This window comes from Phocoena sinus, chromosome 16 (assembly GCF_008692025.1).
Source record: "Phocoena sinus isolate mPhoSin1 chromosome 16, mPhoSin1.pri, whole genome shotgun sequence".
NCBI classification, from domain to species: Eukaryota; Metazoa; Chordata; class Mammalia; order Artiodactyla; family Phocoenidae; genus Phocoena; species Phocoena sinus.
Genome location: NC_045778.1, coordinates 3,687,231 through 3,714,940, shown reverse-complemented (window position 1 = coordinate 3,714,940; position 27,710 = coordinate 3,687,231). Strand labels below are relative to the sequence as shown.

Genomic DNA, 27,710 nt, shown 5'->3' with positions numbered 1-27,710 from the left:
AGCTCAATACAGGAGTGTTCATCACCAGGGTCAAAGGCTGGGCAAGGCCCGGCCCGGTTCTAGAAAAGGAAGATAGGCCATTGACATCCTGACCACAGAGCCTGAGGCAGGCACACCCATCACACCCTCCTCAGGGCACCGAGACCATGCCCTCGCTCTCCCCGCAGCAGCCTCTGCCCAGCCTAGGGAGAGGCCAACGCAGTCGAGTTTCCCGTGAAGCGGGTTGCTTGGGCAGCACAGACGCACGGAGCCCTGGTCTGGGCGGGTTCCCTTTGGTGAAGCACCCTCCTGGGACCTTTGCTCTCATGTGCTGTCCAGCCCGGCAGTCGGCAAGGTGGGCCTGCGGCTGCCTCTTGCGGAGAGAGGCCTCTCGAGCTCCACCCAGAAAAGCCTCAGTGAGGCCCGGGGGCACGGGGCCTGAAGTGGGCAGTCAGCCCAGACCTGCTCCGGGCCTCGGGGAGACGCTCCGAGCCCAGGAGCTTGGGATCCAGCCATGACATTGACCAGGCCTCCAGGGCTAAGGTTAATTTCCTGGCCTGGGGAGGGGACCAGCAGGGCTCTGGGCTTCTGAACTCAGTGCTGGAAACCAAAGAGACAAACTGAAGGCTCGCCATCAACGAGCGGCTCCACCTAGTTCAGCGGGCAGGAGACCGTGCAGGCATTTGGGGCCGAAGCCACTTTGCAAGAAGGGATGTAGGTGCCACCACAAGCCCTTTCGCTGCAGGTACATGAGCCAGTCACCTCCTGACGAAACCTCCTCCCACTTGGACGCTAGTTAAGCATCTATATCGCCCCTGCACACGGAGCTCACACACATCTATTATCCAGGTATCCAGGTACTGGTGTACCATATTAGTCTAATTCACCACCTCATCTAATTCTTATAGCACGCTAAGGTAAGAGTGTGACTGTTATCCTCCTTGTATAGACGAAGAAGCAAGATTTTAAAAGATGAAATAATTTGCCCAAGGTCACCCAGCCAAGTGCCGATTAAGCTGGGCTTGAACACAGACCTCTCAGATTCCAAAGCCAAAGCTTCTATCTGCTACGCAGTGTGGCCTCTGCTCTCAAGAACCAAGAGATCTGTCAGCCCCGGTGAGCTCCCCATTCTAAGCCACTACACACAGACATGGGGGGATGACCTTCTCTAGGATGGACTTGACAACGGTACCTACCTGTCCACAGGGATGAAAGATGGGTGTGTGCTTCCAACCAAGCTATTCTCTGCCAAACATCACACGAGTTAAGGCAGAAACAGAGAAGGGAAAGAAAAGAGCTGAATAAGATACAGTTTAGTCAAGAGTTGTGTAGGTGAATGAAGACCGGGGAGAAATCTAGGTTCCTTGGAGTTTTTGAAAGCCACAAGAGTGGCAGCGAAGAAGTAGGCTGAGAGTTCCATGGACAATCCACTGTATATCGTGAAATAAAATCTAGATGATTGTTGCGTTTGATGTATTACCGTTGTCTGTGTTCTTATCTCATGTGACCTACACTTAAAAAGAAATGATAGGGGCTTCCCTGGTGGCGCAGTGGTTGAGAGTCCGCCTGCCGATGCAGGGGACACGAGTTCGTGCCCCGGTCCGGGAAGATCCCACATGCCGCGGAGCGGCTGGGCCCGTGAGCCATGGCCGCTGGGCCTGCGCATCTGGAGCCTGTGCTCCGCGGCGGGAGAGGCCGCATTGGTGAGAGGCCCGCACACCGCAAAAAAAAAAAAAAAAAAAGAAATGATAAGCTTTCTAGGTTTTCTTAATGTATATTATACCACATTCAACGGGCTATATTAATGCCACCATAGCTCTTCTAAGCATCCGTGTAAGATTTCACACACTAGCCTTCTTTTCTCCCTTTTTCACTGAGAGCATCTTAGTTAAGTCAGTGAGTTCCAGCCCCAGACATCCCCACCTCTATCCCACCGTGTACTCCACTGCAGACCGGGCTTCCTAAAGTCTGGCTTTGATCATGTCCTCGCCTTGCTTGAAAATAAATTATCGCTGCTCCTAGATACATTTACCCTTAGCCTGCTGTACAGAGCCCTGGACAGCCAGGTCCTAACCAATGATGACTAGTTTATTCCTACCACAGTACTGACCCTACACCGGAGTCAATCTCAACTGCTCTCCCCCCTCCAAACACAGCCATGTTTTTCCACCACATCCAGTCCAGGCATATCTCGCTCCACGCTACTGCATAATTCTTATGAAGGAAGGGTTCTTGTCCTGTCCACTGCTGCACCCTCAGTACCTAGAGCCAGGCCTGGCACTCAGGTGCCTGATGCCATTACCCGTGGCTGAAAACCTGTCCACGTCTTTAGTTCACGGGCTCCTACGGGCTCTTAAGTCACCGTGGCACACTGTAAAACATGGCCCCCAAACTCTCTGCACCCCTCCCACTGACAGCTGTCCCCTGTGTCCCTTTCTCTTGAACCAGGGCCCCAGGACTGCTCCAGCAATAAAATAAAATGGCTGCTGTGATGGTTTTAAAATGTGCCCATCAGATTCTTCAATGCTCCTCCCTTGGGGTGGCATCTGTCTCCCCTCCCCTTGAGTGGGGGCTGGACTTAGCAATTCCCTTCTAGTCGCTAAAGCAGAGATGACTGTGCGAGTTTGGAAGCTAAGGTCCAACAGGCACTGTGTCTTCTGTCCTGTTTGCTTTCACTCTCAGATCACTTGCTCTGGGGGAAATCAGTGACTGTGTCATGAGCGCCCTATGGCGTGGCCCACGTGGCAACGAACCAAGACCGTCTGCCGACAGCCAAGTGAATGAGCTTGGAAGCAGATCTTTCAGGCCCCATCAAGCCTTCAGAGAACTTCAGCCCCACCCCGTATCTGGACAGCAACCTCGTGAGAGATCCTGAGCTAGGATCACCCAGCTAAACTGCTTCTAGATGCCTAACCCTCAGAAACCGTGGAATATAATAAATGGTTGCTGTTCAAGCTACAAAGTTTGGGGGTAATTTATCACCTATTAATAGAGACGCATGCCAGTTTCTGAGTCCAGGCCTTAAGAAATAAGGAACTTCCATGTCTTATCTCTTGGGACACTCACTGTTAGAACCCGGCAGCCATGTTGTGATGAAGCCAAGCTGGCGATAGTGAGGTTACCAACAGACGTGGTAGAACCAACGTGGAAGAACCGACAGACAGATAGACGGACCAACCTGCTAGTCACAGGAGTCCTGGAAGGGGACTCTCCGGCCCCAGCTGCCACCCCCTAGCTGACCCTCCCACCCCCTGCCCAAATAGCAGGTTCACGAGCAAAATAAGTGATTGGTGACGTTTTAAGCCACTAAGTCTTGAAGTACTTCATTACGCAGCAATCACTAACGAGGACGGATGTTGGCAACTGAAAGGAGAATGCGGCTACAAATCCTACAGCCTGAGGCGCTGACTTTGGGACCAGGTGGCAGGCCTCCGTGAAGCCTGAAAGGAAAGTAAGAAAAGTATTACTGGCAGCCAGAGGAAAAGGGACCCCTATAATACAGTGACAGAAAGTCTGGTGACATTATCAACGAGGCAACATAGAAAGCAGTTCCTAGTGAAGTTAACCACACGGCCAGAGAGATTTCCAGGCAGGATACAGAAGTGCCCACTGGCTTCTGGTCGCTGCCTGTGATCAGGTGCAAGAAAAGAGAGATGAGTTAAAGCACATACGTTTAAATATAAAGGAGCCAGGACTTCACATTTAAAATAAAAATAAAGTTTTAAAACAAAACTGTTTCTTATTCCGCATCTCTGCAGAGAGCAGATGATTCTCAAATGAAGAAAAGACCTCAGTCCATAGATCAAACCCAGGATGGGAGATCTAGAAACTTTCAGACAGATGAAAGGCCCTCTGAGAACCTAAGGGTATCCCATGAGATCCTCTCCATTCAGCAGGGCTTCTGGGAATCTCAACAGCATTGTCCCAGCATCTACACAGAGAAGCCAAAATAGGCCTCACTTGGAGAGGTTTGTGGTTGTGGCTTTTGTCTAGTGGAGTGAGGGTCCAAAACATCGGCACCACCGGCACCCTAAGGGAGGTAGCTTTTCCCTCCTCGGGCCTTCCCTGCTGTGGAGCATAGCTCAAAAGGAAACAGAAATCGCATTATGTGTGGAAGTTAATGATGATCAGCCTGCCGCCAGCCCAACCCATGGGGCAGCCCGTCGACTGAAAGTCCTGTTCTCCAAGGGGCTCAAGAGTGACCAGGAAACAGCGGGGTCGGGAGGTGAGTTCCCACCCCAGTTAACTCCCTCGTCCGATGAGGCCTCACCAATTTCCCAGCTGATCTAAGAGCTACACAGAAAACCCAGGCCCCGTATGCAAGATACCACGTCAAGAATTTTCCCTGGGATCCTAACAGGAAATCATTCACATCTGAGAGCGGGTTCCCCTTCTGCTCCAATGATGCATCTCCGCCCTTGGGCTTAATACAGACACATCCACCTGCATTCCCGGGAAAGATACACTGATTCAGAAAGGCAAAAACCCTAACTCAGAAGCAAGACTGTGCTCAGCCTTCTTTTTCCCTCTTAGCAAGTGGGGCTGTAATTCCAAGGACGTGGCACGTGAAGCTGTTAACAGCCAAGTCCCACATTCACATGCGCGTGTTCTGCGGGTTGTAAATAACACGCGTGACTACGCCGGGCACCAAACTGCTCGTTAGCTGCCAACATTAGTTGTTTAATGATCTGAAAAGCAGAAGCTGCCGATTATTGTATGCCTTCTTAAAATGCCATTTAAAACCCGTACATGTAATTATGATACCTTTTCATTAAATTTTTATGATTCTTCCGAAGCTGATGAGCTGTGGATTCATTCAACCTGTACAACTCAGAATCCTTGGAGGCTGTCATTACATAACTGGGCTAAGAATCCATCTCTCACACCTGGACTCCAGCCTCCAATCTATCACCACTTAGCTGATGGAGTGAACTTCACCAGAGGACACACCCCAGGGCCTCAATCTCCCCCTCTGTTCCTCAGCATTGCAGGATCTCTCCCTCCTACTTGATAGAGCTGATGTGAAAATAAAATAAAATAAAATAACCAGTGCAGAGGAATGTTCAAAGACACTGTTCAGGTGATGGAGTAAGATCCTACTTTCAGAGGCTTGTGTCTTCAGCCGACCGATTAATGGGAAAAGATATCCCTTAGTAACTACCGGCTTAAGGAAGGAGAATAATCCACTGAGTACCCTCCAAAAATCTATACTCTATGACTAGATTGTTACGCTGAGTACCTCAGTTTATCTCCTCTTACCACTCCTTCCGCAGAGGAAGGGGCTGATCACACCCGATAACCCTCACTGAGCTTCTCCAGGTACACATGAAGCTGTAGAAACATCGGCTAGAATTGTACGGCATCCAGAGTATCTAGTCTCTAAACTCTTAAAGCAACAGGAACTGCAAGTCCAGACTACGGCACCTACACGAATAACTGTTTTATATGATGTGTGCATGTGTATTTTTAAGAGTCTTATCCCTCCCTTATAGGGAAAAGCACGCTGCCCATCTATCCCATGGGTTGTAGTGAAACTCCCCAGAAAGGCTTTGAGCTGTTGAGTATGACATCAGTTACAGGTAGAATGTTAATCCAAGACAAGGTACGGACGCGGCAGTTGTCATCACTCGCTCCAACTGCCTCCCATGGTCCCTCTGCCCCCAGGTACCTGAGATGGCAAGCACTTTGGCTTCAAGCAACGCCGGCAGTTGGGTTTCAATATCGTTAACTTTCTTCCTCAGGGCACTGCAGAGTCTTTCGCTCATACACACCTAGAGGGAGAGAGACAGCCATGAGTCATCATGTATTTACGTAAAAGTCAGAGGGCAACAGAGCGCCAGACAGATTCCTGAGTTTATAAGTAATAAAGGGAGTGATAAAGAGTAACTGGGGACCTCCCTGGTGGCACAGTGGTTAAGAATCCGCCTGCCAACGCAGGGGACACGGGTTTGAGCCCTGGTCCGGGAAGATCCCACATGCCACGGAGCAACGAAGCCCACAAGCCACAACTACTGAGCCCACATGCCACAACTACTGAAGCCCATGCGCCTAGAGCCCGTGCTCCACAACAAGAGAAGCCACCGCAATGAGAAGCCCGCACACCACAACGAAGAGTAGCCCCCGCTCGCCACAACTAGAGAAAGCCCGCCCGCAGCAACGAAGACCCAACACAGCCATAAATAAATAAATAAACAAATTTATATTTTAAAAAAAGAGTAACCGCAGGAGAGTTCTTAGAAAGCAAGCAATGCATAAAGGAAGGAAGGAAGGACGGAAGAAGGGAAGGGAGGGAGGAAGGGCTAAATAAAGCAGGCACTGGCATATTCCCAGCATAGATCCTACAGCTCTCACACACCTGAACACAAAACTGAGATGCACTCACACAACAGAGCACAACCACAAACTAAAATAACTCAAGCCCTCTGCCTGCTCCCTCCCAGGGCCTCTGCATTCTTACTCCTTCCTTCTGAGTGGCTCAGCTTGTCCCTGGTGACTCAGTTCACTCACAGCCCTCAGGGCTCTGCCCTGGGAAGAAGGGCCTTGCCGGTTACCCACAAAAAAGCAGCAAGCCCTCGGCCCTCCCTCCCCTTCCACCTGTCCCCTGCTGGATGTTTATCCATAGCGCTCTCTCCAGCTGACACACTGTCTTTCTTCCCTTGTTTTTTTATTGCCTTTCTGGGTAGGATACGTGCTATGGGAGCAGGGATTTTGATCTGTGTCTAGCACGTAGTAGGCAGGCAAAAATGGTACACAGATGTTACAATCAAGGGCAGAGCGTTCCTAGTCGACGTTGTCTGATAATACTCGAGGGCAGATACTTGCTGGGACATCAGATTTGCAGAAAGAGACAAGTAGATCTCAAGGAGGTTTACAGGTTTTATCATTTCACTTCCTACATGTTTCTTGTTTTAAAAAAAAAAAAAACAAAAATCTTAAATCTCAGTTTCTTTTTCCAGATGTCTTAGGTCATTCTGTATTTGTTCGAAGTTAAACTATCACAATTTTTTTCTTTTATTTAAAGCAGAAACCTCATATTCAATTGCTATCTATACTGAGGTTAATGAGCTACCTAAAAAAAATCTCCAGTGCAACAAAAGCACAGAGCACAGTTGAATAACAATGAACACATATGTGGAGACATTTGGGGGGAGCCCACAAAGGATGTTACCTAGAAGCATCCCTCTTTTCTTGCTAACAACCTTAAATTCCATTCCGACACTAAAATTAACCCAGTTGGGTTCACAGAGCCCAGAGAAAATGTAAAACGTAATCTCCCCAGAAGTTTCCAGATCTTGCTAGATACCATCAACTTGAAATGCTTTGTGTACCGCAGACTGAAATGGAGATTGTTTCTAGAATCAACGCAGACCTCACCCACCCTGCCTAAAATGTGACACCATTTCCCCCATGGCCTTCAACATGTTCTTCAGCTGTAATTTCCCCCATCTCTTTTTAAAACTTACTTTCTGTGTGAAGGAGACAGCGTGGAGGCCTCTACCCCAAAGCTCGTACCAGGAGAGCTGGGCAACCATCATCCAAAGCCATTCATCTGGAGACCCCCTCTCAACAGTCCTGAGGTTTGTCAGGGTGTGTCAGGACACCCACCCCGGCACCAAGTCTCACGGGCTCAAGGCCAGGGATGGGCACGGCCCCTCCCATTGGTCTAAGCCTGTCACCAGAAGTCCCAGGACATTTCTGTCAACCCCGTAACACCAGCCACAATTGTTTTGCCTCATCCAAGTACATCCAGTATTTCTGGTTTCAGCTCGCAGTCTCTCTTAATCATAACTGGGTCCACTTCTCTTTTGTTGAGCAATCTGTCACTATTAATATGAAACCACCTCTAAATCTTCTTATTAAATTGCAATGTACATTCTTTCAGGCACGGCTGGATGTAATCTAATATCTACCAACCTCCGGATACCCCATTTATTTCCAATGCTTTCTTCCATCTCATTTATCCCCTAATTACCTTTGGTTTGGGGAACCCGTAAGAGTTGAAAAAATGTAATGAGTGGAAGGCAGGTGCCAGCTCTCTTTGAGAAAGGATTTGAAAGAATATCAGATTACTGTGTCTAATTCACCGAAGAAAGAAAACTGGGCCAAACTGCGACTTTTACCTCAAGGTCACCAGTCCAGAGGGGAGAGAAAGTTGTTGCGTGTGACTGGGCAGTTTTGTTCTAATTCTCTCTAGACTAACATATGTCCCCCACCATACACACACGCATTCATGTATGTGCACGTGTACACACCCACCTATATACACACACGTGCGCGCACGCACGTGTGCCCCAGAAAATCTGCATCTCCTTTCTAATTCCAAATTAAATTGGACCCTGAGGAACTCATTATGAAATGGAGCTTTTAAGTTTACACTTTAAAATCTTAGGCATGCGTTCCTTAATTTTAGGGAAAAGCAAGGGAATTGTAAGTTTTTGTAAACGTATTAGAGAAAGGGTGCAAACGAAACAAACCACTTCTGGCATCTGAGCCACCGTAGCTGGAGATGATCAACAAATCCCAAGGTCGTGTGCATATGCCTACGGGTGTGTGTACACAATATAAAATGTCATAGAAAGCACACACAGATAAACACCATCTGTGTTACATATTATGCACACCTGCACCCTCACTGCTGGGATAGAGACTCATTTGCGTTACACACACACAGTAGGGTCTGATGCTCAGTAAACCCAAACCCAAGAGTCCTTCCACATATGAGTACTACACAGAAATTAGGACACACCTGATAAATGGCACAGTTTACAGTAGGAAATTCAGGAGGACACCTCCACCACCACCCCCATCCCGGGAGCTTTGGTCTCGCCTCACCTCCCCACTGGCTCCACCTCGAGGTCACAGTGGCAGCTAGGGCACGAATGCCAGTGGGCGACATCACCGTCACTTATAAGGCAGAAATTCAGTCCTGCTCTCCAGCATCCCCTCCTGCCTCGTACAATAAAACTGGTGGGGCTTCCCTGGTGGCGCAGTGGTTAAGAATCCGCCTGCCGACGCAGGGGACATGGGTTCGAGCCCTGGTCCAGGAAGATCCCACATGCCGCGGAGCAACTAAGCCCACGTGCCACAACTACTGAGCCTGCGCTCGAGAGCCCACGAGCCACAACTACTGAGCCCGCGTGCCACAACTACTGAAGCCCACGCGCCTAGAGCCCGTGCTCCGCAATAAGAGAAGGCACCGCAATGAGAAGCCCGCGCACTGCAACGAAGAGTAGCCCCCGCTCACTGCAACTAGAGAAAGCCCGCACGCAGCAATGAAGACCCAACACAGCCAAAAATAAAATAAATTAAAAAAAAAAAAGTTTAAACAAAACTGGTGAACCAAGCCAGTCGTCCTTGACCTGCAGCTGGGCAGGGAGCAAGGTCTCCACCGCGCTCAGCCTGGGAGCCTGAGATAAAGCCCCTTCCCGAGTTCTGCCTGTGGATTCAGGTCCCCGCACGGCCTTGAGTCTCGTCCTGCCCTTCCTCTCTGGGTAAGCACCCCTGGGCGGTTCTCTGGTTCTCCAGGAAGGCAGGGCGGGCTTCAAGTATTCCGTGGTTCCAGGGCCCAATGCCGTCCAACTAACCGGCAAACCGGCAAGACAGTCCTCACAGGAAGCTCTCCTTCCGTGCAGGGCAGAACTGCCCATCAAACTGCTGCTGTGTGATTTTCAGCAAAATCATTTAATGTTTTTTTCAGAAACAAATTAGACACAAACACTGGGAAAAGGACCAGAGCCGCTGTGGACATTTTTGCCAACAACACATACCCCATCTTGGCTCAGCTAGGGTTTCCAAGACCCCAGAAGGTCTTCCTGCTCTGTTCCCCAGGGAACCGAGAACAAGAAAAGCTTCCTTCCAGGCCAGCAGACTCTTGTCTGCTTTGCTCTCCGCTCAGAAACCTGTTCTTTTCACATTTCAACTATCTTATAACCGCCCTGGTTCCCAAACCTAACACAAATCATTAATGATTAAGACCTAGCTCTCAGCCTCACCTCTACCAATAAGTTACAGGGTAATTGATCCTACTTCACAGTTTGGCAGTAAGTCGGGTGGGGTCTAAGTATCTCTGCAAGGAAGGGTTTTGTTTTGCAAACTGTGGTTTTCCTAACTAACCAGACACAGACTACTTAAGTGAATTGAGGAGGTGCTCCCAGGGAATAACAAGGAAGGAGGCCTCTATCACTACACAAACCAAGGTCTGAAATGAAGTACAGATAGCAGATAAAATAGGCAAAATGATTTTGAAGTCCATTTAACTTTGAAAAACAAAAGATAATCATCTACTATACCACGTCCTGTCTGTTTGTGAGAAACCTGAACCCTGCCCTTCCCGAAGGAAATGTAATTAACTGCTCAGTTCACTCCCATCCTGGAAGCCTCTCAAGCAAAGGCATTGGACTGCACAGCAGGAATCATCTTCCCTTGCCCCGCACTGCAGCTCCTGCTGAAGCAAAGGCCAAAGCCGTCAGTCCCTAGGGACCACAGTCAGGCCCTCCACCATGGGAGCAGCCCTCGGCCCTGGCTCTCTTGGCTGGCTCATCGCTTGGGCCTGTAGAATGGCTTTGCCAAGTCTGTTATTTTGTCCAGAGCGCAGGTGTTCTGTGACATCAAATTAAGTCAAAAGGAAACTTCAGAGACTTCTTTAGAAAGTGGGCATGGAAAGGTACTTACCTTAGCAGTGATCTCCTTAAGTGACAAGTTGAGGGATTTTATCCTTTCCTGGAGGCTAGAAGAATTAGAAAGAGGACATTGGTCTTCTTGGTAACAGTTCAGTCCCACCCCACGTAGGAACACTGAGAAACAGTGAACCTTGCATCAGCCTAATGGCTGAAGAAGTACAGTAGCAAAGACAATGCCAAATTGGTTCCATTTGACTGTAATTAATAGGTTACTAAGAAGCAGATTTTTCCCTCCCTAATTATTCTCTACTTAGGCTGGTACTAAGATCTGTTATCGTTTCTATAGTGCACTTCTACTGACAGAATGAACAACCCAGACGTGCTCCTAGCAGCAAAGGATTAAATTCCACTCCTACAACTACCTTCCAAGAAGGATGGTCTACGCAGGGTACTGTTTCACAGGCAGGTAATCCAGGATTATCTATTCGGGTTTACTGTACATCTTAACCAATGTGTTTCCCCTGCTTCTTTTTTCTCCTTAGCTCTATGCATCTTAACATATTTATTTACTCATGGAATTTCTCTCTTCCCCGCTTTGGAATAAGAGCTCCACAACTGCAGCAACTACCCACATCCCCTTGTGTCCGCTCCTGTATCCTCAGTGCTTAAGATAATTCCTGGAGCTTACAGATGGGCGCTCAGTCAACATCTGCAGAGTGAACGAATGAACAAATGAATGAATGAAACTAACGCTCAGACTTTATTATTCCCAGCGTTGTTCTCTAAAGGAGAAGAAGTATACGCGATCATCTATAACATAAGCTAGACGGAAAAGTTACGATAAGGGGAATAGAGACCCAATACTAGAATCAAACTGCTACATTAGAACTGTCACAGGCGGTATATAGTCCCCAAGTGAGCAACAGGACAATAACTTGTGTAGCGATTTAGAAAACTAGGGGATCGACGGGAAAGCTCCCTGGAAGAGGTGGAAAGTGAACTGGGCCTCAAAGGTAAAGGAGGGAGAGGGAAATTCCAGGAAGAGGAATCCAACTGGCCAGAGGTTCACAAGGGTGAATTGTGAGAGATAAAGGTAAAAAGGGGAGTGATGGGGGCAGGGACAGGAACAGGAGGTCTACCTGCATCTGTGATGTTTCTTTATTTATTTATTTAGGAAAATAAGTGGGGAAAATGCTAGTATTTGTTTAATCTCCATGGTAGGTAAATGAGTATCTGTCACATTTTTCAAAGTGTTTGGGATATTTACAACTCAAATAATTTTTAAAGGAATATAAAGGACTATCCATCGTCAATACTGAATGCCAGGCTAAGGAGTTCTGAGCTTTAGCCCACAGCCAATGGGAAGCCATACCATTTCTGAGCAGGAGAGCAATAGGAAAGAAACGGGGGTTTGTTCTGGAAAAGTAATGGCATTTTGATCAGCGAAATGCTGTACACCTGAAACGAACACACTGTAAATCAACTATACTTCAATTTTAAAAGTAAATTAATTTAAAAAATAATAATGATAGTATCTCATAAAAAGGCTTTCCCAGGCACACACAAAGACTGGCTCGTGTGTCAATAATTAAGACAAAATTAATGGCAACGTTCTGAGCAACAATGTGAGAAGGGATTTAGAGGAAGAAACACTGAGTGCGACAAACCAGGCAGGCACCTTGAGCAAAATTTGTGAGGTCTAAGGGCTGCACAGAGGACAGAAGTCAACAAGGAAAGGAAAAGCAGTGAGGGCATCTGATCTAGAGCTCTGCACTCATCCACTCCTTCACAAACGCATTAACTCTCCCCTTATCTATACGGCACCTTGTAAGTCAGAAACTTGGAGCATGAAGACAAGGCTCTTGCCCTCAACTCCTCAATGCTGCTAGATGGGAGCCCCCCTTCAAAAAAAACAGTTACAGGTACGAGAAGGGAAGTGGTCACTTAGTTACCCTGTGAGCTGCAAAAGGGGAAGGTCAGGTTTTCTGGGGTCTTGGGGGGTGTCAGGAAAAGCTCCCGTGCAGGGATTGCAAAGTGTCGGAGCTTGGTTGCCAATGTACTGATTGCTGCCGATTCCTTCAACTCTCAGAACTGGTTTTGAATGTCATCACCTCCACCAATCTGTGATTTCGGAGCACAGGCAAGCTCATTTCATTTGCAAATGCCCTGCAACGGGTGCAGGAACATTCTAAGCAAAGTCATCCCCGCTTTAGACCTACGCTGAGCAGAGGAGGGTGTCCCAGGGAAGCTGAGGTCAGCCCAGATGACAAACCGCCGGGCATGTGGCAGCAGATTTTTCTGAATCCAGGAGTCGCGGTATGAAGAAAATCAGTGTGATCGACGGGAACAGTGGGATCCCGCCCGGAGAATTCTAGACACTGGCTGCATGGAGATTGGGTCTTTTGAAGGGAGGTAGGTCTGAAGGGTAGGCTAACGTCTAGAGCGGGGAGCTGACCAAGACGCTGGAACTGCTGGGGAGAGACGGGCAAAGGATACCCGAGAGGGGCCCCTGTTGGTTCTAGTGGCAGCGCCACTCTGTGCTGGTGCTGTCAGGTCTCCAGACTTGGGCAGAAACGCACAGCCTTTGTCAGGTTCATAGGAGTTCATTCAACTAATACCTTCTCAGTAAACGGTTTTCCACAAAATTGATCCTATATTTAATAGTATCTTTTTTTTAATGTGGAATCTAAAAAAAAAGATACAAATGAACTTATTTACAAACCAACAACAGACTTAGAAAACAAACTTATGGTTACCAAAGGGGAAAGCTGGGGGAGAGGGATAAATTAGCAATTTGGGATTAACACATAAACACGACTATATATAAAATAGATAAAACAGCAAGAACCTACTGCATAGCACGGGGAACTCTACTCAGTATCTTGTAATAACCTATATGGGAAAAGAGTTTGAAACAGAATGTATTGATATATACGTATAACTGAATCGCTTTGCTGTACACCTGAAACTAACACAACATTGTAAATCAGCTATACTGCAATAAAAAATCAATTAATTTAAAATAATAAGAATAATAGCATCTTATAAATAGGCTTTCCCAGCCTCACACATAGAGACACGTGGAGAAGACGGTCATTTACGAGCCAAAGAGAGACGCCTGGAGCCGATCCTTCCCTCACGGCCTCGGAAGGAGCCAATGCTGCCCACGCTTTGATCTTGGACTTCCAGCCTCCAGAACTGTGTTTAAGCTCCACAGTCTGTGGTACTTCGTCATGGCAGCCCTAGCAAACTAATTCATGTGGGATTTTCCATTTTCAATAGTACGGTTAATCACGTGTGTTATTAAGATTCTACACACTGGTGCTCCAGGGTCCAAAGAAAAGTATACACTGTGTGGCAGCCACCGGATGACATGAGACGAGATGGCTCTTCTGTTTGCTTCAGACTAATAGATGGTTTCATTTTCAACCCACCCAAGTGGGAGACTGAGAGCCCCTCCAACCATAGAGTGTAAATATTATTGTCTTATAGTGTAGGCGCTAAAGACTACACCGGTGGCTATAGGAAAGTTGTATGTGAGAATGTCTTTGAGTTTTTAAAAAATGATTATGGGGCCATTGGGTTAGTACAGAAGCTCTCAAATGCCTTAGCTTCAGGTTAGGTGTGCAAAGGGGCTCCCATAAATCCTCCTGCAGTATCACAAGAAAAACATTCCCATGGATGTCACAAATATCAATAATAAAACATTCGATATGGGGAGGGACAGACTGCTTTCCAGCAATCATTAGACGGCAAGTGGAATTGAAGTCAGTCATAGTAACTAATCTAAACAGTACAAGCCGAGACTTGGCCAAGGGCCAGAACGAGACATTTATAGGGAAGCACATCAGCCAGATAATTTGGGTTCAATGACTCAGGGTGAGACACAGTTCTGAGGAAGAAAGGTCCAACCAGAGGAGCACCTCTGCTGCTGCCATGCTGGCCCAAGCCATGGACACCCTCCTCTGAAATGCCGCAGTGGCCTCTGAACTGGTCCCCTGCTTTTGCCCTCACCCCTCTACAGTTTATTCTTAAGCCAGTAGCCAGAGCGAGACTTCTCAAGCACTGCAGTGCAAATCCCTTCTCTAATGCACCCAGATAAAGCCACATCCAACGAGGACCAACACGGCCCATCTCCCATCACCTCTCTGACCTCGTCTCCTACGACAACCTCCTTTGCTCGCTCTGCCCGGCCACAGAGGCCTCCTGACGTGCCTCGAATCCACCTTGGCTGGCGCAGACCCCTCTGCCTGGACGCACGACCGCCCCCCACCTAGACACACACCAGGCCAACTCCCTCCTACCTTCCAGTCCTTACTCTACTCTAACCCCTCAGGGAGCCCAGGCTGACTACTTAAGTGCATCTAAATCCCATCTCCTAGAAGTCCTGCCCACTTTGACTTATCTGTTTTGGATGGTTTCTTTTCATAGACTGTGTACGGGTTGAATTGTGTTAAAGTCCTATGTTAAAGAGCTACCCCCCCCCCAATCTCAGAATGTCACCTTATTTGGAAACAGGGTCACTGCAAACGTAACTAGTTAAGACGAGTTGCTAGGGTGGGTCCCGCGCCCATATGACTGGCAGAGAATCTGGATTCAGAAGCACACGTGGAGGAAAGACAGTGTGAAAAGACACAGGGAGAAGATGGTCATCTACAAGCCAAGGAGAGACTTGGGACAGACCCTTCACTCAAAGCCCTCGCCCACCGTCACCTTGATCTTGGACATCTAACCACAATAAACGTCTGTGTTTAAGCCACCCATCTGCAGTACTTTGTTATGGCAGCGCTAACAAATTAATACAGACTGGCGAGGGAAGGGAGACACGTGGAGAGCCAGAGGCCGGAAGTAAGGTCCATGGCTGTGCAGAGGGCACCCGGAGGTCTCAGCCTGGAGCCCACCTCCATCCAATGCTAAGTGAGCCCTCACTGCTGATAAACTGCTGAGACCAGAGGGTCACTCTACAAAATTCAGAGTGACTGTGCTTAGAGCACCTTGCTAATCTTCCTCAAAAGCCTATAGCTGCATTGGGCAACTATTTGGTTACAGAATCCCAGGTCCTAGTCCAAGAGTGACTAACTCTTTACACCCTGTTTCTCCAGATGCTGTCACTTAGGGAAGCATAACTCAAAGGCTCATAAGAAACTTGAATCCGTACTCTCTCGCAGTAATACTTTCAACACCTCTCATAGATCCAGGCAACAGAGGCCTCTGCCTGATCTCCTTAATCCTGGAGTGAAGCATCCCCAGGGTCAAAGGTACATACCCACCCAGAGCTGCTCCAGGCAGCCAAGACCAGAAGTGCCTTCCCAAAGAGCTGCGAGCCTGCTTCCCGCCAGGGCCTCTTCTCAAGGCCTTGCTCCCAAGGGTGGACCACACTGCAGTGGTCAAGCACTGGCTACCTGGAAGGTGTGGATAGTTCTTGGACATACGCAGGCCAGGGGTCCCGTCACGGTGCGGGACAGACCTCACGATGGGAAGACAAGTCAGGAGTTCCACTGCTCTGGGCCGTGATGTCAGGGGGCCTGGAGGACTCCTCTGTGTTCACGTCCTCGAGAAACCACCCGTGTGCTCTTCCCCAATTTGTTATGCTTGTTCCCACCCCCGGGAAGCCAGCCACCGCCGCCCTCAGCACCAGCCTCGGCCATCAGCATTAAACCCACAGCCAGGATGCCAACCACACACGCACCCCCAAAGACAAGCCTTTGGAGGACGAATCCTATTGCTACTCTTGTCCAACCTCTGATGCAAAAGAATAGTAATGGCACACAGAGAATTCCACTATCACCCCACTCGCTTTCTACAGAACCTCCTCACCTGCAAAGCGAGGAAGCTGGAGCAGGTGACTTCTGAGAATGTCCCAGTCCTACCATCCAGTATTCCTTTACTGTTCTACCACTCAAGATTCTTCTGCTAATGTTATGTTATTTGTAGACATCTGGAGAATCTAAAAAACACACAGCTCATGTAAAGTACCAGACAACATCAGTGACAGAGGCAGAAATATAGGCCATTTTTACTGTCATTTTTACTAAGCGAGACACGACTGTTTCAGCCCTCAGAACAGAATTGTGCAGAAAGTCTGCTGTCTGCCGGCCGCTGCCCGTCCGTCTTCCTGTGGGTGTATACCTGGCTGTGCGCTGAAGTCCCATTTCAGCAAAAAGCTACAGGAGGAGGAATGTCAGTTTCATTTCCAGTCTTCTCCCTGTCCCCTGTCCTCGTCCCCAGTTCCATCCCCTGTGCCTTGTTTACTAAAAATAAGTTTAAGAATGAGAGATTGTTACCGAAGCAAACTAGAAATAACATAAAGGGCAAAATGACAGCTGCCCTGGCATACGCGCTACTTGGGTCTCAAATTAAAATACATACACGTATACAGGAATCCCTGACATTAACAACGTTGCCAATTATTACTCAGGCCTCTAACCTTCTGTCAGGGGCAAGTGGTTAAGAAAATGACAGCGAAAACGGGTCTAGGAAATGCAGGATTTTATCTGCTTGGCTTTTTCCTTCCTTCGACCCTTCTCTCCTCACAGCTGATAACGTCACATGTCACCAGTGGGGCATAGATGGGGCACAGACAACAAAAAGGCCAAGAACTTCTCCAAGCTTCAGATGATCTCATAAAGGCACGATGGGACACATGTAGTCATCAGAAGCAAGCCATTCTCTGTGGCTGTAAATGCTACCAAGCTGGCCGTCCGAGACATTTACTCTTGGGAAAGGCTGCATGCAGTGGAGAGAGATTTGTACCAAGGGCTGGCACCCCGTGGACCGTCTTTGTCACCTTGGGTACAGCACGGAATCTCTGTGCATTTCAGTAGGGGGGACGGGAGCCACACACAGGACAGACCGATTCATGCTCGTCGAACAGCTAGCTAATGTTCTGGGGACCTTGGGCGGAATGAAGTATAGAAACACTTTTTAATAAATCATTTCTACAGATAGCCAAACCTATATTACACTAATAAATATTTCTGAGTAATCTGACAAAAATCAGCCCGTGAATTTTTAAGTAATATATTGGAGGTTTTCCTCTCTGGCCCAAGCTGGGGAGATAAAATGAAAGAACCAGAGCAAAACTGGCCAGACAAATACTTGCACTTTTAGCCTTTTGATGCTTCCTCTGAATCTGGATCGCATTAGTGACTCATATCCTTACAGAACATTTCTCCGAATTTCAGGGATCCTGGGTCTCAACTTGAACGAGGATACTTCACTCCGCTGCTTTTGAGTCTCTGTGGTAAAGTCCAAATTCTCCAACTGACTCAGCAAACCGACACTGAGATGTCACATGTGATTAGGTCATAAACTCTTTTTAATAAAATACGTCTATGTAGCTCATATAAGCACTCCTAGAAGGGATAGCTGGGAGAGAGAGATTAAACGCAAGGATTTCCAATTTCTTAAAAAAGACTTCCTGAGGTCAAGGTGTGACGTGAAGATACAGCAGAGGAAAGAGCCCGAATACTGAATTTGCATAATTTCCCAAATTAGCTGAGAGGAATGAAATAGTGCACACAGGCATGCACGCGCGCGTGCATACACACACACGCGCGCGCGCGCGCCCTGGTCCCAGGCCATCTCTTGTCAATTCCCGTCTCCACTGAGAAACTCTGCCCGACTTTACAGAGTCACAGCTTGCATCTAAGTCCAGTTCCATCAAGAATCACAGCTTTATTCTGAGCTGATGAATCTGGTATTTGGCTTATCCAAATATTCCAAGTGTTAATTCAACCAGCTCTTTCTCACCTCCTCTCAAACAATTTTATTCCAAACTGAAACTATAATGCATAGGCCAAAACCATTTTGACTTACAGACATTTGCCTGAAATAGCTTTTAGCTGTCCAATAAATAAAAACAACAGGAGACAAAAATAGAGAGCAGCCTTATGTTTAGATCATAACTACTCTCCTTTCTACTCCTTCCTCCCAAGTTGTTTAAAGATAACTTTTTACACACAATCAGAAAATAAAACACTGGCCTCTTATTTTCTGAAGACTGGTAACCAAGATGGCACCAGATTTGCAACTACTGTCATAACACAAATGTTATGTAAAATATTTGTGTATTTTGTAAAATACATTGTGTAAAATACACTAATGTATTTTAACATTCAAAAAGATTTCAATTCTTGGGCCTCTAGAGCTTTTCTCCACACAACTCCCGTTGAGTTCAATCCTTCAAACACTACAATTTGATCCAGGGGGAATACGATCCTGCCTCTGGGTTTATTCTGTTAAGCGATCCAAAGGCAACATCAGATTTCCATTTCAACCACTTTCCCCCTAATTCTGCCTACTTCGTAACTAATATCCCATCTTTCCCAGGGTTTTTAAAAGAAATGCTTACGTTTCCATTTAACCCTAATTTTTTTTTAATATATGTTGTTTCTTCTACATTTCTAAGCACGTATACTTTCCCTAATTCTGAAGTTTACCCAAAAGGTTTTACTTTCTGCTCTGTGTCCGTGGTGTTTTCTGAGTCATCTTTAATTACCTGCTAAGGACAAGTGTATTCACATAAAGCTGCAGACACAGTTTACACCTTACGTTTCTCTCAGGCTCTTCCGAAATCCGCTGACAAAGCTAAAACAGACTGCTGATGAACAAAATGAATAGACAGCAAGAAAAAGCATCCAGTTGACTAAACAAGTAACTGAATAAGGAATCAAACACCAACACCAGTACCGCTCAAAGAGGAAGCTGAGGAAATCTGCCCAAAAGGATGTACAAAGTAGTTACGACAGTGGCGGCCAGGATGAGTACGGTAACAAAATCGACCCTCACATATAACGCACAGGGGCCCCCTGCACGGAGCTAAAGGAAACCTAGAGGTTTGGGGTTTGGGTCCTCCCCAGCAGCACAGGGAAGATCAATCAGCCCTTCAGCAGTTTGGAAAAGATGTGGTAATGACTGACTGAAGTCCAGCCAGCAATGAGCGGGCGTTCCCAACCTGCGGGTATTCGCTACAGTCGCTGGGAAAGGGTCTCTCTGAGCAAAACTGAATTACTTCTTCTGGAAGAGCTTAAACCCTTCAGCTCAAGGTCTGACAAGCAGTTTACTTTGGTGTATTCCTTTAACATCTGAAAAGTTAAAGCAGGGACTAAAAACATATGACCTGCAGACAGGAAAATACTCTTGGGATATGTCAGGAATAAGGAAGTCTGGTGAAAGGGAACAGAGGATTGCAGAAGACACCCAAACTACACAGAAATTAAGCGCAGGACAGTTCTCAAGTTGACAATAATGAAAAATAACAATTGAAATTGACCAGAAGAAAAGCTCTTAAAATAGGCCGCATACATTCACATAGGCCGGGAGCTAACCCAGAGTCACAGCACTAGAAGAACCAGCTACAGTCATTTCAATCTTTGAGAATCCATGAGGCTCCAGTTGAAAATAATTTATCAGATACCTAAGATATAAAAGAGGAGCGGGGCTTCCCTGGTGGCGCAGTGGTTGAGAGCCCGTCTGCCGATGCAGGGGACACGGGTTCGTGCCCCGGTCCGGGAGGATCCCACATGCCGCGGAGCGGCTGGGCCCGTGAGCCAAGGCCGCTGAGCCTGCGCGTCCGGAGCCTGTGCTCCGCAACGCGAGAGGCCACAACAGTGAGAGGCCCGCGTACCGCAAAGAAAAAAAAAAAAAGAGGAGTGGATGAGTCTACATATTACAAGCTTCCCAAATGAACTACCTAAATAATAATAAATGTTGTAAACTCCTTGAAGAAAATAAAGCACAGGGAATTCGTAAAATATTAAAATGCAATATTTAAAAATATACAGCCATTTTTCACCCTCCTTTGGTCTATGTTTGTTTTAAATCTTAATAAATTTACTCCAGCACAAAATAAAGGTTTTTTAAAAATCTGTAACTAAGATGAGACTCCTGCTTTGAATTCCTCAAACACACCCAACAAAAAACAAAAGTCAGCGTCCTGTTTCTCAGGGTGAGTGGCATCTGGACCCACCCAGATAGGTGGTAGTTTCAAGTCTCTTCCTTCTTTTCCAACCCTTTCCATCTCTTCCAAGTTGTGCCTTGATTAATATTTCCCATTGCCTGTGACAATGACTTTCCAAAGAAAATGGGAGGACACAATGGTGAGTTCCCAATTCTGAACAGCGGCCGCACGGCGATTTCAGCTCCATCCATGTCTAGTGCCTGCTCGTCATAAGCATTAGAAAAGAAAGAACCTGAGCACCGCAGCGGGGATGGTCATGGGCTGCCCAGGGAAGGTTGCAGGGGAACTTACTTGGGGGCTAGGAGGAACAGAATTACTGTTTTTTTTTAAAGCAGTTTATTTTAACCTATTTCACAAAATCTGAAAGTGCAAAGTGTTCTATTGATAAATGCAGAAGGGACCTCCAGCATCACCTAGTTCACACCTTCATTTATAAGCAAGACTTCCTGTTCCTCTGGCGCTGGCTGGTCCTCTCCTCTGGCAGTTCCTCTTCTGCTCTCCTGTCTCTGGAACTGCTACCCACCTCTCTGACCCAAGCCAGTTGCCTGGTGGTCTCCCGAGGTTGCCCGTGTTTAGAGACCCGTTTGCTCCGATCCCTTTCAGGGGCCACCAGGTGATCCGTGGGGCATAGAGAGAACTCACTGGTCTGGAATGGCAGTGTTCTCTTTTGCTTGGACCCATGACCCATGCTCTGCCCAGCTGCACACCTTTCCATTGCCTTTCCATTGCTTGCATGGGCACTTGGCTCCAAGCCCTGCTCTCTCCCAAGCCATCCGTGTTAAGCTTTTCTCTCTCTGCCCCATTTCCAAAAGTGGTCAAAGATGTCAGGACACTACTGCCGTGTGAATTTGGACACTCGGCAGCCTCCTCCGCAAAATATACTGCAAAAGGATACAAAATTAATGCACAGAAGTCTCTTGCATTCCTATACACTAATGATGAAAAATCTGAAAGAGAAATTAAGGAAACACTCCCATTTACGACTGCAACAAAAAGAATAAAATACGTAGGAATAAACCTACCTAAGGAGACAAAATACCTGTTTGCAGAAAACTACAAGATACTGATGAAAGAAATTAAAGATGATACAAACAGATGGAGAGATATACCATGCCCTTGGATTGGAAGAATCAACATTGTGAAAATGACTGTACTACCCAAAGCAATCTACAGATTCAGTGCAATCCCTATCAAACTACCAATGGCATTTTTCACAGAACTAGAACAAAAAATTGCACAATTTGTATGGAAACACAAAAGACCCCGAATAGCCAAAGCAATCTTGAGAAAGAAAAACAGAGCTGGAGGAATCAGGCTCCATGACTTCAGACCATACTACAAAGCTACAGTAATCAAGACAGTATGGTACTGGCACAAAAACAGAAACATAGATCAATGGAACAGGATAGAACACCAAGAGATAAACCCATGCACATATGGTCACCGTATCTTTGATAAAGGAGGCAAGAATATACAATGGAGAAAAGAAACCCTCTTCAATAAGTAGTGCTGGGAAAACTGGACAGTTACATGTAAAAGAATGAAATTAGAACACTCCCTAACACCATACACAAAAATAAACTCAAAATGGATTAAAGACCTAAAGACCTAAAGAGCCAGACACTATAAAACTCTTAAGAGGAAAACATAGGCAGAACACTCTATGACATAAGTCACAGCAAGATCCTTTTGACCCACCTCCTAGAGAAATGGAAATATAAACAAATGGGACCTAATGAAACTTAAAAGCTTTTGCACAGCAAAGGAAACCATAAACAGAACGAAAAGACAACCCTCAGAATGGGAGAAAATATTTGCAAATGAAGCAACAGACAAAGGATTAATCTCCAAAATATACAAGCAGCTCATGCAGCTCAATACCAAATAAACAAACAACCCAATCCAAAATGGGCGGAAGACCTAAATAGACATTTCTCCAAAGAAGATATACAGATTGCCAACAAACACATGAAAGGATGCTCAACATCATTAATCATTAGAGAAATGCACATCAAAACTCCAATTAGGTATCACCTCACATTGGTCAGAATGGCCATCATCAAAAAATCTACAAACAATAAATGCTGGAGAGGGTGTGGAGAAAAGGGAACCCTCTGCACTGTTGGTGGGAATGTAAATTGATAGTCACTATGGAGAACAGTATGGAGGTTCCTTAAAAAACTAAAAATAGAACTACCATATGACCCAGCAATCCCACTACTGGGCATATACCCTGAGAAAACCATAATTCAAAAAGAGACATGTACCACAATGTTCGTTGCAGCACTATTTACAGTAGCCAGGATATGGAAGCAACCTAAATGCCCATCGACAGATGAATGGATAAAGAAGATGTGGCATATATATATACAATGGAATATTACTCAGCCATAAAAAGGAACGAAATTGAGTTATTGGTAGTGAGGTGGACAGACTTAGAATCTGTCATACAGAGTGAAGTAAGTCAGAGAGAGAAAAACAAATATGTATGCTAACAAATATATATGGAATCTAAAAAAAAAAAAATGGTTCTGAAGAAACTAGGGGTAGGACAGGAATAAAGACACAGACATAGAGAATGGACTTGAGGACACAGGGCGGGGGAAGGGTAAGCTGGGACCAAGTGAGAGAGTGGCATGGACATATATACACTACCAAATGTAAAATAGATAGCTAGTGGGAAGCAGCCCCATAGCACAGGGAGATCAGCTCCATGCTTTGTGACCACCTAGAGGGGTGGGATAGGGAGGGTGGGAGGGAGAAGCAAGAGGGAGGGGATATGAGGATATAAGTACACGTATAGCTGATTCACTTTTTTATACAGCAGAAACTAACACACCATTGTAAAGCAATTATACTCCAAAAAAGATGTTAAGAAAAGTATATTGCAAAAACCAATATATTGCCCAATATATCTTACAGGGTTGTGAGCAAAAATGAGCATTTTGTAAACAATGGTGACATTTAAATTAATGTGTTATTATTATTACCAATCAAAATAAGAAAGACGACATGATAAATATGAGAGTTGTCCCAAACGCTGAGGATGCCGTCTAATCAAGGAAGCCTTCCTGCAAGAAAGGTCAGTCTCACGCTCCTTATATACTCCAAACTCACTGCATTGACTCTCTGGGCAAAGATCTGTCTGCCTCAGGAATTCCTGGGAAAAGCAAAGTATCTGCTTTAAAAATAAAGAGAAGTCAGAATCTCATCTAGCACTTTTAGCAACACAAAGCAGTCCTTCTCCTCCAGATGAGCCCTCACGCTCTCTGTCTCATCGAGCCATTGTTCCTGACAAACCAACCAGGTGAAGAAGGACAAAGGCAGAGAAGGAAGAAAAGCAAAGACCAGAAGCAGAGACTGAAGAACAGAATCACAGCAAGTGGAGAAGCAGCCTGGAGACCGCGGGCATTTCTTTGGAAATCTCTAAATTGTCCCAGATTGGCACCATCCCCCGGGCGCATCACTGGGACACACACAGCTGTCCCCCTACACACACCCACTGAGAATCCGCCTCGCTCCTCCCGGGTCCCGGAGTCTGTTTTCCAATTCAGGCCTTGCTGTTTCACTGTCTTTTCACTCTAATAAGATACGTATCTGAGGGGAAAGTGGGATGAATGATTTTTTTTCCAGTCAGTGGTGAACTGCTGAATTTCATTATTTTAAATCTCACTTGAAAAGAGCCGTGACATCAGCCTGGCTGCTCATCGTGGGCTGAGGGCAGGTGTCATGGGGAGGGCGGAGCACCTCCAAGCGTCGGCCAGCCTCGCCGGGGGGCCCTGAGCGGTTAAGCAACGGGGACCAGGGAGCAGGCCTGGCTCTCCACCACCACCCTTCCCCAGCTCAGATGCGCCCACCGAGGTCCGGCCAGCCTGGCCGTAACCAGGGCTTCAGTTTGTTTTGCAGTTTGTGCCAACGGCTTGTAAAAAGATGTGACATGTTTCTTCCAAATGTACAACGAGAGACAATCCATCCGTGAGCTGCCACAACACATTTCAGAAAGCATGAAAAATCCCAGGAGCTGAGGAATGAACTCAACCACAGACTAATACAAACCAGCCAAGCGTCTCTGAAGAATGTTGGAAAGTAGCGTCCGCAGCCCTCACTCAGCTCTGTCGTTGCTACTCTGATTACTCCTACCTGGCTTTGCGGTCAGCCAGGGTCACAGCTGGCCCTGTCCCCACTGATGTTCAAGGCACTCAGACCAACAAGAGGGGCAGGGCTGATGGCCCTCGAGGCAGATGAGCTGCAAATCACGACCCTCCTCCACTTACAGAAATAAACAGACGGACACTCACACCCCGAATGCAGGCACGCCGTCCAGGAAAACCGCAGAAACAGTCACCTCCTTCCTCCCTGTGTCCCCATCCTTCCCCTCCCCTACCCCACACCCCAATCCCACTACAGAGAGGGGGAAGGATGGGTTTCCGTAGGGGAGGATCAGGTTCACTAGAGAAACCCGTCCTTCTAGACCTCTCCCATCAGAGGAAGACTTGCAGGAGCAAACAAGGAGTTTGTTCTAAAGCTGAGGGATTGGAATCCCAGGGATGAAGGCAAGTCCAACTAACGTACAACACACATCTTTTGAGTGGCTTCTGTCTTTCACGTGTCCCTGCCCTGTAAGCTTCCATACCGCAGAGTTCCAGATACCCAGGTACGTAGGAAAGTTTCCTCTTATTCATTGGAAGACAACCATTCTCTCTGGCTCTATCAAAAGGCAGCTCTGATGCCTGGGAAGGCAGCTCTTTCATTCCATCCCGCTAAGACATTTGATCCAAAACACAGATGTCAGAAAATTCAACCTGCTGCTTTGATTTCTATTAAAATATCCAAATAAAAAGCCGTCGGTTCTCCGGTCCCCAGCAGGTGCCCTTCTACTTCCAGTCCTTCTTGAACAGCAGTGGCCCAAGGATTCCCCACAAGCTACAGTCCGAAAGGAAGGCGCCCACACAAGCAGTCTCCACCAGTGAGTCACTCACAAACGCCAAGCGCCCTTAGGAAGCTCCTTCGCGAGCGCAATGTGTGGCTTATCCAGGGAAGGCAGCATAGCCTCCCCGTGGAGCCTGAACACTGTGGAATCAGTCAGAATCAGCTCCTCCCCAGACAGCACCGCTGAGCTTCTAGCTGGCCTCTCTTCATAAGACCGAGATTTTCCTATTTCACAATTTGTCTGGATCTCTTCATCTGGCCTGAGAAGAAACTACAGTTGACCCTTGAACAACACAAGGTCTGAACTGCAAGAATCCACTTATACGCGGATATTTTCCCATAGTGAATACTACACGGTCCGTGGTTGGTTGAATTCCGGTACGCAAAGGCACCACGGATCCAGAGCGCCAGCTCTGAATTACACGGGGATTAATCCCCACATTATTCAGGGGTCCACTGTACTCTCACAACAAACAAAGACAGCTTTTGACGCAGATAAGATGCGCTCTTCTAGCTGGGGCACCTACGGGATATCGTTCTAAAAGAAAACCAATCCCTCATCGCAAAAACTATGATACAATTAGTTAAGATACTAGGCCAAGCAATCTCTGATCTGTTGGCCAATAAAACCACATCGGCTGCTTTCAAATGCTCCATTTCTAGGAGTGAGTACCACGGCCTGTCAGCTTGGCAAAAGCGTGCCTTCCTTCTTATGGAAAGCACACATAACAATGATGGTTTTTCCATTTGATATCTATGGCGAGGAACAGCACGATGCCTCCCTCCTCCAGGTGGAAGAGAGGAAGCTGACCAGACAAAACCTGCACCTGGGAGGTGCCCCCTGCACCACCAAGTAAATAAAGGAGATGCCAAGGGTCAGCTCCTGCAGGGTCCCCCAGATGACGAGAATGCCTCAGGGTGGTCCCTCTCCAGCAACATGAAACCCCACTCAGTGCTGGCGGTGCTCTCACAGCAAGGGTCCTCAGCACAGGTGGGAGGTCACACTATGAACTAGCCATTGAATTGCCCGTGTTGCTTTTTGTTTGCAGTCACTCTGGGACTTTCCCTCCCACCCTTGCCACGCAACCGTTAGTCCTTCTATTCCTAAGACTCCCCCCTACACTGAGCCCTCGTGGGTTCAGGTCACTGAGATGCCCAGGTGTTCCTGCAGGCAGATCAGCACAAAAAGTGAGAGCCTGGGGCTTCCCTGGTGGCGCAGTGGTTGAGAGTCTGCCTGCCGATGCAGGGGACACGGGTTCGTGCCCCGGTCCGGGAAGATCCCACATGCCGCGGCGCGACTGGGCCCGTGAGCCATGGCCGCTGAGCCTGCATGTCCGGAGACTGCGCTCCGCAGCAGGAGAGGCCACAGCAGTGAGAGGCCCGCGTACCGCAAAAAAAAAAAAGTGAGCGCCTGCTCCTGACCTGAACTCTGTAACCTCCGTGGGCACAGGTGGATTCGGGGATGATGGGTCCTCCCCGAGGAGCCCCCAGACGGCACTGCAGCACGTTCAAGAGCCATCCTTACATCGGATTTCCCTAACAGCGTCATAGAATCAGACTGCCACAAACCTTGAAAGGTCTTTCAAGAGTCTGTTCAGTTGATTAGAGCACTGGACGACTCGGCAGAAGTCACACCTTTATTTCGTCCGCATCTCATCCTGGTGAAAAGGCAGGCTGGAGCACATGGGCAGAATAACAGACTAGAAATGGTAAGATCTGAGTTCAGGGGCCCAGCTCCATCAGCTGCCACACTCTGGAGCTCTTTGTTTTAGACTAAGAGATCTCTAAGTGGAAACGATCTAAGTTAGGTCTCTTACTAGCTGCATCCCCAGGAAATTTTCTGAGTTCTTATTTTCCTCAACTGTTAAATGAGAATAACGAGGACAGCCTGCCCACCACGCCGGGCTGCTCTGCCTGCCATGAGTCAGCAAGTGAGAAAGCAGGCGCCCTGCCTCCTGTGTGTCTCTGTATGGGGCCAGGGCACACCTGCAGGGACGCTGCCCGGGAAGTTCAGCTCAAAACACAGAGGCTTTGTGAAATACTGCAGTGGGCTCTAAGCTAAGCACGTCCTCCTTCTTCCCCTCGAAGTGCTTGTGAGAGAGATGAGAGGAGTGAGACTAACCTCTGTGCTGTTCAAAGCAAAAGGAGAAATAAGTAGGACACATCTGGATGGCGGGACCAAAAAAGGCTCACTTTAAGCTTCATGTGTAAATGTGTGCTTT

The 27,710-nt window shown here is 47.3% G+C and overlaps 1 protein-coding gene across 4 annotated transcripts in view; it reads right to left on the bottom strand.

Annotated features, from left to right (window-relative positions):
* The window catches only part of DISC1 (DISC1 scaffold protein), a 347,039-nt gene that overhangs the window by 197,984 nt on the left and 121,345 nt on the right, over positions 1-27,710 (bottom strand). For all 4 annotated transcript variants that reach the window (XM_032609168.1, XM_032609170.1, XM_032609169.1 and 1 more), the window contains exons 7-8: positions 10,651-10,705; positions 5,648-5,750 (exon numbers count right to left, since the gene is read on the bottom strand). In XM_032609168.1, the coding sequence (XP_032465059.1) occupies positions 5,648-5,750; positions 10,651-10,705 (158 nt within the window). The remainder of the gene's footprint in view (positions 1-5,647; positions 5,751-10,650; positions 10,706-27,710) is intronic.